This window comes from Leucoraja erinacea, unplaced genomic scaffold (genome assembly GCF_028641065.1).
Source record: "Leucoraja erinacea ecotype New England unplaced genomic scaffold, Leri_hhj_1 Leri_198S, whole genome shotgun sequence".
NCBI classification, from domain to species: Eukaryota; Metazoa; Chordata; class Chondrichthyes; order Rajiformes; family Rajidae; genus Leucoraja; species Leucoraja erinaceus.
The window spans coordinates 121,925-135,248 of record NW_026576099.1 but is presented as its reverse complement, the minus strand read 5'-3'; the positions used below and the strand labels follow the sequence as shown (position 1 = coordinate 135,248).

Below are 13,324 nucleotides of genomic sequence, written 5' to 3'. Positions count from 1 at the left end.
TCTACCTTAAATTTAGTTGCATCTGGTTGGGTAACTATAGTTGGGTGGAGATTATTCCATGCTTTAATTGTGTGTGCGGGGGAAGAACGAATTGCTGTACACATCTGTCTTTGTAGCCGGGATCACAAATTGGATCGAATGCCCTCGTCTGCTCCTAATTGGTTTGGGTTTGGTGTAGGTCTTGTAGTCTATGTCGAGCTGACCATTTAACATTTATCAAAGTCAGTCCCACCATCCCGGGAATTAACCTGCGCTGCCCTCCTCCCATTTTCACACCTTGCACTTTCTTATCTCTGTATCTCCCCATAACATCAGTCTGAAGAAGGGTCCCGACCCGAACCGTCACCCGTTCCTTCTCTCCGGAGATGCTGCCGGTCCCGCTGAGTGACTCCACCTATCTTCTGTTGAACTCCTCTGTTTTCTGTGCAGCTCTGGGTCGCACCTTGTGTTCGTGCCGTCGCTGCGAGATGTGCATCACGACTTTGTCTACCCTCAGCCGCCGTTCCGCGGCTACGAACCCGCCAAGGAAGATAAGGGGGTACGTTTTTTCTTTTCTTTCTTTTAAAAAAAAGTTATTAGCTTTTCGTTTTTTCAAAAACAAAAACACAAAGCAAAAAAGAAAGGCGGGGATCAGGAGCACATTAACGTTTTTAAGAAGGAACTGTGCAGATGCTGGAAAATCGAAGGGAGACAAAAAATGCTGGAGAAACTCAGCGGGTGAGGCAGCATCTATGTATGGAGCGAAGGAATAGGCGACGTTTCGGGTCGAGACCCTTCTTCAGACGACCTCAAACCTCTGGAAATCCCAGCTCAATTTGCAGCCACTTACAATGTTTTGATCAAAGATCCTATAGCAGAGCTCTGTTATAGGATCTTTGGTTTTGATGTGGAAGGTTTAATGATGCCTTTAATGGGCAGGAAACTGGTCAGATCACACACACAAAGGATCGAGATTAACGAGCTGGCAAACTGTCGAAGAGGTTTTAGGTAGACAAACATGCTGGAGAAACTCAGCGGGTGCAGCAGCATCTATGGAGCGAAGGAAATAGGCAACGTGTCGGGCCGAAACGTTGCCCATTTCCTTCCCTCCATAGATGCTGCTGCACCCGCTGTGTTTCTCCAGCATTTTTGTCTACTTAGAAACATAGAAACATAGAAATTAGGTGCAGGAGTAGGCCATTCGGCCCTTCGAGCCTGCACCGCCATTCAATATGATCATGGCTGATCATCAAACTCAGTATCCCGTACCTGCCTTCTCTCCATACCCCCTGATCCCCTTAGCCACAAGGGCCACATCTAACTCCCTCTTAAATATAGCCAATGAACTGGCCTCAACTACCCTCTGTGGCAGAGAGTTCCAGAGATTCACCACTCTCTGTGTGAAAAAAGTTCTTCTCATCTCGGTTTTAAAGGATTTCCCCCTTATCCTTAAGCTGTGACCTCTTGTCCTGGACTTCCCCAACATCGGGAACAATCTTCCTGCATCTAGCCTGTCCAACCCCTTAAGAATTTTGTAATTTTCTATAAGATCCCCTCTCAATCTTCTAAATTCTAGAGAGTATAAACCAAGTCTATCCAGTCTTTCTTCATAAGACAGTCCTGACATCCCAGGAATCAGTCTGGTGAACCGTCTCTGCACTCCCTCTATGGCAATAATGTCCTTCCTCAGATTTGGAGACCAAAACTGTACACAATACTCCAGGTGTGGTCTCACCAAGACCCTGTACAACTGCAGTAGAACCTCCCTGCTCCTATACTCAAATCCTTTTGCAATGAAAGCTAACATACCATTCGCTTTCTTTACTGCCTGCTGCACTTAGGATTACATTAATAACAGGTACAACCTAAATATGAGTCCAGTGTCACAATACACATTGAATATAGACCTCCCGGTCTCTATGTAAATATAGTAAAATGTTTAAAAGAAAACTTATATATAAAAAAAAACAAAAAGAGAAAAAAGGAAAAAACAAAATCCCCCTAAACTAGAAACATAGACAATAGGTGCAGGAGGAGGCCATTCGGCCCTTCGAGCCAGCACCATTCGCCATTCATTGCGATCATGGCTGATCGTCCCCAATCAATAACCCGTGCCTGCCTTCTCCCCCATATCCCTTGACTCCACCAGCCCCTAGAGCTCTATCTAACTCTCTCTTAAATCCATCCAGTGACTTGGCCTCCACTGCCCTCTGTGGCAGGGAATTCCACAAATTCACACAACTCTCTGGGTGAAAAAGTTTTTTCTCACCTCAGTCTTAAATGGCCTCCCCTTTATTCTAAGACTGTGTGTGTGTGTGGCCCCTGGTTCTGGACTCGCCCAACATTGGGAATTAGAGAAAAAAAAAGCTTTACAGAGTGTGAGCTGAGAATTTCAACAATTTAAGTCCCTAGTTTGTCGTCAAGTCCGTTCCACCGTATGTAGGTAAAGTAATTTTTATAACGGTTGGAGACGGAGCAATTTATGTCGAGTGAAAATGTTGAATAAATCTTCCCCAAGTCTTATCAAATTTAACCAAGGGATCAACAATGTCACTCCTGATTTTTTCTAAATTGATATCGTTTCAATGGAGTGTGGTCGGAGGGTTAATGCCCCCCGTCCCACTTAGGAAACCTGAACGGAAACCTCCGTAGACTTTGCGCCCCACCCAAGGTTTCCGTGCGGTTCCCGGAGGTTGCAGGTGGTTGCCGGAGGTTGCAGGTAGTGGAAGCAAGCAGGGAGACCAATTCCTTCTCTCGATAGATGAAGAGGGTCTCGACCCGAAACGTCGCCTATTTCCTTCGCTCCATAGATGCTGCTGCACCCGCTGAGTTACTCCAGCACTTTTGTGTACCTTCGATCTTCCAGCATCTGCACAGTTCCTTCTTGAACACAGCTGGTTTAAGCAGCTGGTTTAATACCTGGTTTAACCAGCTGGTTTAAAGAACAGTTGGTCTGAAGAAGGGTTTCGACCCGAAACGTCGCCTATTTCCTTCGCTCCATAGATGCTGCCGCACCCGCTGAGTTTCTCCAGCAATTTTGTCGACCAGCTGGTTTAAAAGTTGTGAATCTGTGGAATTCTCTGCCACAGAAGGCAGTGGAGGCCGATCCTCTGGATGTTTTCAAGAGAGAGTTAGATTTAGCTCTTCGGGCTAAAGGAATTACAGTAGACACACAAAATGCTGGAGTAACTCAGCAGGACAGGCAGCATCTCTGGATAGAAGGAATAGGTAATGTTTCGATGTCCCAGTCTGACCCGAAACGTCACCCATTCCTTCTCTCCAGAGATGCTGCCTGTCCCGCTGAGTTACTCCAGCATCTTGTGCCTTAAGCCCCCGTCACACTTAGGAAACCTGAACGGAAACCTCTGGAGACTTTGCGCCCCACCCAAGGTTTCCGTGCGGTTCCCGGAGGTTGCCGGAGGTTGCAGGTAGTGGAAGCAGGTAGGGAGACTGTCAAAAACCTCCGGGAACCGCACGGAAACCTTGGGTTGGGGCGCAAAGCCTCCAGAGGTCTCCGTTCAGGTTTCCTAAGTGGGACAGGGACATCAATTTAGTCTTTCCATTTAAATAAAATAGGTCCCAGCCTGGCGAGATTTTTTACTTCACACTTTTGTGCCTTTCTCTGCAATATTTTTCCATCTCAAGTTTCCGTTTCGATCCTGAGCCTTCTACGATTCAGTTTGTCCGCACCTTATTGTTACCTGCTTCTTTCCTGACAGCGAGTGCATTTTGTCTCTGACCCCTGCACGCTGGACATCAACGGGGTGGTCTTCGGGGTGACAGCGACCGACGTTCTCATGCACATGAGCGCAGAGGAGATCAACAGGTACGTGGGCAGCCGGCTGTATCAGCAGAAGGTCAGAGTTCAGCACCGCTGGGACCTCCGGACAACTCCTGTCCACCTGGAGTATCGTGTGCAGTTTCGGCCTCCAAATCTGAGGAAGGACATTCTTGTTAGTGAGGGAGTGCAGCGTAGGTTCACCAGGTTCATTCCCGATGTTGGGGGAGTCCACAACCAGGGGCCACACTCCTCTCACTCCCTAACCTCCTCCCTCTCTCCCTTTCTCCGTCTCCCCCTCGCTTTCTTTCCCTCTCCTCTCTCTTGGCTGGTGTGGACTTGATGAGCTGAAGGGCCTGTTTCCATGCTGTGTCACTAATCTGAACTCAATTGAGCCTGTAGAAGGAGGAATTTATTTAGCCAGTCTCTCTCTCTCTCTCTCTGCCTTTCTCGGTCTGTGTGTGTGTGTGTGTGTGTGTCTCTCTCTCAGTCTCTCTCTCTCCGTGTCTCTCTCTCTCTCTCTCTCTGCCTTTCTCTCTCGGTCTGTGTGTGTGTGTGTCTCTCTCTGTTTCTCTGTAGACAGTCTCTGCCTGTCTCTGTGTGTGTGTCTCTCTGTCTCTCTCTCTCTCTCTGCCTTTCTCTCTCGGTCTGTGTGTGTGTGTGTGTGTGTCTCTCTCTGTTTCTCTGTAGACAGTCTCTGCCTGTCTCTGTCTCTCTCTCTCTCTCTCTCCACACATCTGGCCAAGTTATGAAAGTCTTGAAACTAAACTTGGCTGGGATCTTCGGTGAAGTTGCCATTTTGGCTGTGGGCCTTTCCAAGGCGTGTGATTGTGCTCTGGGGCACTCCGTCCACACAGCCCTCTCCTGTTTACCACATTCCTACGCCCTGTCTTCATCTATTGGACTGTTCAAGTTGGATGTTGCCATAGTTTGCCATCTAATCCTGCTGCCTGACAAGACTATTAAATAGCCACGGCTGGCCTTTCTCCTGATTCTTGCAATTTAAACACGGATGTTGCCAGGACTAGAGGGGGTGAGCTACAGGGAGAGGTTGAGCAGGCTGGGTCTCTATTAATATTAACCATATAACATGGTTAATATTAACAGAGTGGTGAATCTCTGGAACTCTCTGCCACAGAGGGTAGTTGAGGCCAGTTCATTGGCTATATTTAAGAGGGAGTTAGATGTGGCCCTTGTGGCCAAGGCGATCAGGGGGTTTGGAGAGAAGGCAGGTACGGGATACTGAGTTGGATGATCAGCCATGAACATATTGAATGGCGGCGCAGGCTCGAAGGGCCGAATGGCCTACTCCTGCACCTAATTTCTATGTTTCTATGTAACATATAACCAAATAACAATTACATTGAAACATAGAAATTAGGTGCAGGAGTAGAGGCCATTCGGCCCTTCGAGCCTGCACCGCCATTCAATATGATCATGGCTGATCATCCAACTCAGTATCCCATCCCTGCCTTCTCTCCATATCCTCTGATCCCCTTAGCCACAAGGGCCACATCTAACTCCCTCTTAAATATAGCCAATGAACTGTGGCCTCGACTACCCTCTGCGGCAGAGAGTTCCAGAGATTCACAACTCTCTGTGTGAAAAAAGTTCTTCTCATCTCGGTTTTAAAGGATTTCCCCCTTATCCTTAAGCTGTGACCCCTTGTCCTGGACTTCCCCAACATCGGGAACAATCTTCCTGCATCTAGCCTGTCCAACCCCTTAAGAATTTTGTAAGTTTCTATAAGATCCCCTCTCAATCTCCTAAATTCTAGAGAGTATAAACCAAGTCTATCCAGTCTTTCTTCATAAGACAGTCCTGACATCCCAGGAATCAGTCTGGTGAACCTTCTCTGCACTCCCTCTATGGCAATAATGTCCTTCCTCAGATTTGGAGACCAAATTACAGCACGCAAACAGGCCATCTTGGCCCTTCTAGTCCGTGCCGAACACTTATTCTCCCCTAGTCCCATCTACCTGCACTCAGACCATAACCCTCCATTCCTTTCCCGTCCATATCCCTATCCAATTTATTTTTAAATGATAAAATCGAACCTGCCTCCACCACCTCATTCCACACAGCTACCACTCTCTGAGTAAAGAAGTTCCCCCTCATGTTACCCCTAAACTTCTGTCCCTTAATTCTCAAATCATGTCCTCTTGTTTGAATCTTCCCTACTCTCAGTGGGAAAAGCTTATCCACGTCAACTCTGTCTATCCCTCTCATCATTTTAAAGACCTCTATCAAGTCCCCCCCTTAACCTTCTGCGCTCCAAAGAATAAAGACCTATCTTACATAGAAACATAGAAAATAGGTGTAGGAGTAGAGGCCATTCGGCCCTTCGAGCCTGCACCGCCATTCAATATGATCATGGCTGATCATCCAACTCAGTATCCTGTACCTGCCTTCTCTCCATACCCCCTGATCCCTTTAGCCACAAGGGCCACACATCTAACTCCCTCTTAAATACAGAGACAGAGAGAGATAGACAGAGAGACACAGACAGAGAGATAGACAGACAGAGAGATAGACAGACAGAGAGAGAGAGTTTACTGGATGTTTTCAAGAGAGAGTTAGATTTAGCACTTGGGGCTAACGGAATCAAGGGATATGGGGGAGAAGGCAGGAACGGGGCACTGATTGTGGATGATCAGCCATGATCACATTGAATGGCGGTGCTGGCTGGAAGGGCCGAATGGCCTCCTTTCTGTGATTCTGCGTTTTATAGCTGGGGCTGCAGTGTCAAACTGTCCCGCTGTGCTAAGTAGTAAAGTAACAGGGAGATGATGAGAAACATGTGGGGAGGTTGAACAGCAAACGCATCGTGACTAATGTCAAGTCCCTGCCAATTCCAGCCTGTCCTGTTTCAGTCTGTGCTAATCTTATAATGGAAGCTGGTGTAAATAAACCACATTTGCAAAACTCTGGGGCTCCTCGTAGGGCTTGTTTAGTCCCCGCCTCTATTGCTCCGTTTAGTTTCGAGATACAGCGCGGAAACAGGCCCTTCGGCCCACCGGGTCTGCGCCGACCAGCGTCCCCGAACACTAACACTATAGCAAAAGGATTTGAGTATAGGGAGCAGGGAGGTTCTACTGCAGTTCTACAGGGTCTTGGTGAGACCACACCTGGAGTATTGCGTACAGTTTTGGTCTCCTAATCTGAGGAAAGACATTCTTGCCATAGAGGGAGTACAGAGAAGGTTCTACTGCAGTTGTACAGGGTCTTGGTGAGACCACACCTGGAGTATTGCGTACAGTTTTGGTCTCCTAATCTGAGGAAAGACATTCTTGCCACAGAGGGAGTACAGAGAAGGTTCACCAGACTAATTCCTGGGATGTCAGGACTTTCATATGAAGAAAGACCGGATAGAGTCGGCTTGTACTCGCTAGAATTTAGAAGATTGAGTGGGGATCTTATAGAAACTTACAAAATTCTTAAGGGGTTGGACAGGCTAGATGCAGGAAGATTGTTCCCGATGTTGGGGAAGTCCAGAACAAGGGGCCACACAGTTTAAGGATAAGGGGGAACTCTTTTAGGACTGAGATGAGAAAAACACAGTTCATTGGCTATATTTAAGAGGGAGTTAGATGTGGCCCTTGTGGCTAAAGGGATCAGGGGGTATGGAGAGAAGGCAGGGACGGGATACTGAGTTGGATGATCAGCCATGATCATATTGAATGGCGAATGGTGCAGGCTCGAAGGGCCGAATGGCCCCTTTAGCCACAAGGGCCACATCTAACTCTCTCTTAAATACAGCCAATGAACTGTGTGTGGCCTCAACTACCTTATGTGGCAGAGAATTCCACAGATTCACCACTCTCTGTGTGTGAAAAATTATTTTCTCATCTCGGTCCTAAAAGACTTCCCCCTTATCCTTAAACTGTGTGTGGCCCCTTGTTCTGGACTTCCCCAACATCGGGAACAATCATCCTGCATCTAGCCTGTCCTCGTCTCTGTTCTAAATGGCCGACCCCCTTATTCTTAAGAGAGTTTCGCGCTAATTCGATGGGGTTGCCTCTGCGGCTTTTGGGATTCCAAATGCACGGACTGAAAGGCTCGATGTCCCGCTGACTCTGTGTGTGTGTGTGTGTGTGTGTGTGTGTGTGTGTGTGTGTGTGTGTGTGTGTGTGTGTGTGTGTGTGTGTGTGTGTGTGTGTGTGTGTGTGTGTGTGTGTGTGTGTGCTGTGTGTGTGTGTGTGTGTGTGTGTGTCTGTGTGTGTGTGTGTGTGTGTGTGTGTCGTGTGTGTGTGTGTGTGTGTGTGTGTGTGTGTGTGTGTGTGTGTGTGTGTGTGTGTGTGTGTGTGTGTGTGTACGTGTGTGTGTCTGTGTGTGTGTGTGTGTCTGTGGTGTGTGTGTGTGTGTTCTGCTTCTCTCCGCAGCTCGCTGGGAGGGTCGGACAGGTTCACGAGGATCCTGAAGCACATCCTGACTCAGAGAAGGTGAACTCACTGTGGTGGATGTTAATTTGTGTTTATTGTATGTTTTGTTATTTATTATTATTGTGTATGACTGCAGGCAAGAAGAGGGAGAGGGAGAGGGGGAGGAGAGAGAGGGGGTGGGAGGGAGATGGGTAGGGGGGATGGGGTAGGGGGAGAGTGGGGGGATGGGGGTAGGGGGAGAGGTGGAAGAGGGGTATGGGGGAAGGGGGCGGAGGGAGAGAGGGATGGGGGGGGTGGGGGAGAGAGATGGGGGGTGGGAGGGAGGGAGAGGGAGGGGGAGGGGGGGTGGGAGAGGAGATCTTGGAGAGGAGAGAGTGAGGGGGGAGTGGGGGAGTGATGGGGAGGAGGAAGATGGGGGAGGGGAGGGGAAGAGTGTGGAGGGAGGGGGAGAGAGGTGAGGATAGGGAGAGTGGGGAGGGTGGAGTAGGGGGGAGGAGATGGAAGGGGGGGGAAGGGGGCGGAGGGGGGAGAGGTGTGGGGGGAGAGATGGGGTGGGAGGAGGTGGTGGAGGGGGGAGAGGGAGCGGAGGGAGAGAGGAGAGGGGGAGGGGAGGAGGGATGGGTGGGGTACGGGAGGGAGGAGAGAGGGATGGGGAGGGGAGGGGGGTTTAGGGGGAGAGGTGGAAGAGGGACAGAGGGGTAGGGGAAGAGGGAAGAGAGGGGAGAGAGGGAAGGGGGTGGGGGGTGGGAAGAGGAGGGAGAGGGGTGGGGGAAGGGGGAGATGGGGCACCACCTCCAGTTTAAATTCCTTTTGGAGGGCCAAGAACCAAGAACGAAAGAACTGCAGATGCTGGTAAGATCGAAGGTAGACTCAAAACGCTGGAGGAACTCAGCGGGTGAGGCAGCATCTATGGAGAGAAGGAATTGGTGACGTTTCGGGTCGAGACCCGGAAGGGTCTCGACCCGAAACGTCGCCAATTCCTTCTCTCCATAGATGAAGAAGGGTCTCCCCCACTCCGAAAGATGGGCCGCAAGTGGTGACAAAATATAAAAGTTGGGTGGTTCTTGTTACCATTGTACAAGATGTCGGTGAGGCCACATTTAGAGTGCGCGTGTGTGTCTTGTTCAGTTTTGGTCACTGTCATCGAAAACGCCAGGCGCTGGTAAAAAAATTCGGCTGCTTAGCTTAGAGATACAGCGCGGAAACAGGCCCTTCTGCCCCACGGGTCTGCACCGCCCAGCGATCCACGCACACTTACACTATCCTACACACAATAGACAAACAGGTGCAGGAGTAGAGGCCATTCATTCATCCCTTCGAGGCAGCAGCACCGCCATTCAATGTGGTCACGGCTGATCATCCACAATCAGTACCCCGTTCTTGCCTTCTCCCCTGACTCCGCTATCTTTAAGAGCCCTCTCCAGCTCTCTCTTGAGAGCATCCAGAGAACCGGCCTCCACCAGGCAGAGAATTCCACAGACTCACAACTCTCTGTGTGAAAAAGTGTTTCCTCATCTCCGTTCTAAATGGCTGACCCCTTATTCTTAAACTGTGTGTGTGTGTGTGGCCCCTGGTTCTGGACTCCCCCAACATGGGGAACATGTTTCCTGCCTCTAGCGTGTCCAAACCCTTTATAATCTTATATGTTTCAATAAGACTCCCTCTCATCCTTCTAAACTCCAGAGTGTACAAGCCCACAGCCGCTCCATTCTCTCAGCATCTGACAGTCCCGCCATCCCGGGAATTAACCTGGTGAACCTACGCTGGGCTCCCTCAATAGCAAGAATCTCCTTCCTCAAATTAGGGGACCAAAACTGCACACAATACTACAGGTGTGGTCTCACTAGGGCCCTATAGAAACCATATATAATTCTATAACACACTAGGGCCCTATAGAAACCATATATCATTCTATAACACACTCGGGAGAATTTACACATACACCAAGCCAATTAGCCTACATGCCTGTACGTCTTTGGAGTGCGGGAGGAAACCAAAGATCTCTGAGGGAAAAACCCACAGGGAGAACATGCAAACTCCACACAGACAGCGCTCGTAGTCGGGATCGAACCTGGGTCACCGTGCAGTAAATGACAGACGCTGGTAAAACTAAAGACCGAGTCATATCTCTGAACTAGTATCTCTCGTCTCCCCGCCCCACAGCTACTACCCCCTCTATCCTCCCGCAGAAGAGATGAACATCGACTACGAATGTTTTCAGAAGTACGCACAGCTTCCCGTGACCCCCCCTCGACGTCCTTATCGTTACTTCCGTCGAGAGCTTGTGCTGGATTTTAGAAGGGAGGGGACTCATTGTCAAGGTGATGCCTGTCCAGAACTTCCCGGGAGACCGAACGGAGATGGAAAAACTTTTTCTCACAGAGAGTGGTGAGCTGGAATTCTCTACACTGTGGACGGCTCTGGATAGTTTTCAGAGAGAGATGATAGGGAATCTCATTGAACGAGGTATACTGAATGATTGATCACATTGAAGGGTTTGGCTCGACACTCTGGAGGCAGGAAACATGTTCCCGATGTGGGGGAGTCCAGAACCAGGGGCCACACACACACACACACACACACACACACACAGAGTTGAAGAATAAGGGGCCAGCCATTTAGAACAGAGACAAGGAAACGCTTTTTCACACAGAGAGTGTGGAATTCTCTGCCTCAGAGGCCGCTTCTCTGGATGCTTTCAAGAGAGGGCTCTTAAAGATAGCGGAGTCAGGGGAGAAGGCAGTTGATTGTGGATGATCAGCCATGATCACATTGAATGGCGGTGCTGGCTGGAGGGGCCGAATGGCCTCTACTCCTGCACCTATTGTCTATTGTCTGCTGACTGTGCCGTCGGTGGTAAGGAAGGCAAACTTCACGGCAGCATTTATCTCAAGAGGAATAGAAACACCGAGAAAAAAAAACAGGGAGTAGCCCTGAGGCTCTGGAGAGAGTGGCCACACTAGATGGAATTGTAAAGCAATTGTGGCACTGATGTGAGGCGGATGTTGGCTATGGAGCAGTCCGGCCGAGAATCTTAAGAAGGGAACTGCAGAATGCAGAAACTCGCATAGGGTGAGGCAGTGGTCTACGGAGAGAAGGAAAAGGTTCACGAGAACAATGTGCGTTTATCTGGGCAGCACTCGCTGGATTTTAGAAGGAGAAAAACCTCGTTAAGCGAATAGTGAAAAAAAAGTCCTGGATAGAGTGGATGTGGAAAATGTGGATAAAGGGAAGTTATCCTTTTGGTGGCAAAAAACAGGACAGAAAGAACTATTATCTAAATGGTGTCGATTGGGGAAGGAGGAGATGCAGCGAGACCTGGGTGTCATGGTACACAGTCATTGAAGGTAGGCTGCAGGTGCAGCCCGCAGTGAAAGGAATGGATGTTAGCTTTCATTGCAAAAGGATCTGAGTATAGGAGCAGGGAGGTTCTACTGCAGTTGTACAGGGTCTTGGTGAGACCACACCTGGAGTATTGCGTACAGTTTTGGTCTCCAAATCTGAGAAACAACATTATTGCCATAGAGGGAGTGCAGAGACGGTTCACCAGACTGATTCTGGGGATGTCAGGACTGTCTTATGAAGAAAGACTGGATGACTTGGTTTATACTCTCTAGAATTTAGAAGATTGAGAGGGGATCTTATAGAAACTTACAAATTCTTGCTAAGGGGTTGGACAATAGTGCAGGAAGATTGTTCCCGATGTTTGGGGAAGTCCAGGGGTCACCCTTAAGGATGGAAATCCTTTAAAACCGAGATGAGAAGACTTTTTTCACACAGAGAGGGGAATCTCTGGAACTCCTCTGCCACAGAGGGGTCACCACGTTCATGGCGAATAGTGATGGGATACTGGAAGTGTCCCTGGATAGAGTGGACATATTGGCGGTGGAGAGGATGTTTCCACTAGTGAGTCTAGGCAGAGTCTATGGACCAGAAGGGCCTCAATCCCGAAATGTCACCCACCTCCTTCTCAGTTCGGTTCAGTTCCAGTGTATTGTCACGTGTCACGTTCATTTCACTGCACATCTCGTATGTGTATGTGACAAATAAACTTGACTTGACTTGACTTGTGTACCGAGATACAGTGGAAAGCTTTTTGTTGCGTGCTAACCAATCAGCGGAAAGACAACACCTGATTACAATCGAGTGTACAGATACAGGATAAAGGGGAATAACGTTCAGATGATCAGTCTGAAGAAGGGTCTCAACCGCCTTCCTTCTCTCCAGAGATGCCGCCTGTCCCGCTGAGTTACTCCAGCTTTTTTCTGTATATTCTTAAGGGGTTGGACAGGCTAGATGCAGGAAGATTGTTCCCGATGTTGGGGAAGTCCAGGACAAGGGGCCACACACACAGTTTCAGATTCAGATTCAGATTCAATTTTAATTGTCATTGTCATTGTCAGTGTACAGTACAGAGACAACGAAATGCATTCAGACAACGAAATGCATTTTCGTTGTCTGAATGCATCCAGTTTAAGGATAAAGGGGGAAATCTTTTGGGACCGAGATGAGAAAAACATTTTTTTTCACACACACACACACACACAGAGTGGTGAATCTGTGGAATTCTCTGCCACAGAAGGTAGTTGAGGCCACACACAGTTCATTGGCTATATTTAAGAGGGAGTTAGATGTGGCCCTTGTGGCTAAAGGGATCAGGGGGTATGGAGAGAAGGCAGGTATGGGATACTGAGTTGGATGATCAGCCATGATCATATTGAATGGCGAATGGTGCAGGCTTGAAGGGCCGAATGGCCTCTACTCCTGCACCTGTTTTTCTATGTTTCTATTCCGTGGAGTAAAGCAGGAATGTGTGGGGGGGGGGGAGAGATGGGGGGGTGGGTGTTCTGTCCTTTTCATTTATCTCCTGTGTTTCCCCCCCAACGTTAGGATGTCCTAGGCTGTACCTGCATCAACCCAGGTAGGTTGACCAAGGGCCAGGTCGGTGGTTCGTATGGACGTCTGTTTGTCCAGAAGCAGCGGAGCGGGGAGAGTCAGAGACGGACGCCATGCCTGGCCGCACAGGTGCTGAAAATCTGACCACCTCCGGACCGACCGATCTGTCCGATTACCGACCCCGGATGTGTGAGAGAGAGAGAGAGAGAGAGAGGGACCCCCAGAACTGCCAGGGACATCCAGATACATGTAAATAAATAAATCAAAATTAAAAAAAAGTTTAACGCTG

General features: G+C 49.0%; 1 protein-coding gene across 1 annotated transcript in view; it reads left to right on the top strand.

Moving 5' to 3' along the window:
* Window positions 1–13,324, top strand: part of pola2 (polymerase (DNA directed), alpha 2) — a 40,201-nt gene extending 26,877 nt beyond the window's left edge. The window contains exons 14-18 of the mRNA XM_055666141.1: window positions 430–538; window positions 3,699–3,805; window positions 8,140–8,199; window positions 10,303–10,423; window positions 13,030–13,324. Of these exons, the coding sequence (XP_055522116.1) occupies window positions 430–538; window positions 3,699–3,805; window positions 8,140–8,199; window positions 10,303–10,423; window positions 13,030–13,179 (547 nt within the window). The 3' untranslated portion in view covers window positions 13,180–13,324. The remainder of the gene's footprint in view (window positions 1–429; window positions 539–3,698; window positions 3,806–8,139; window positions 8,200–10,302; window positions 10,424–13,029) is intronic.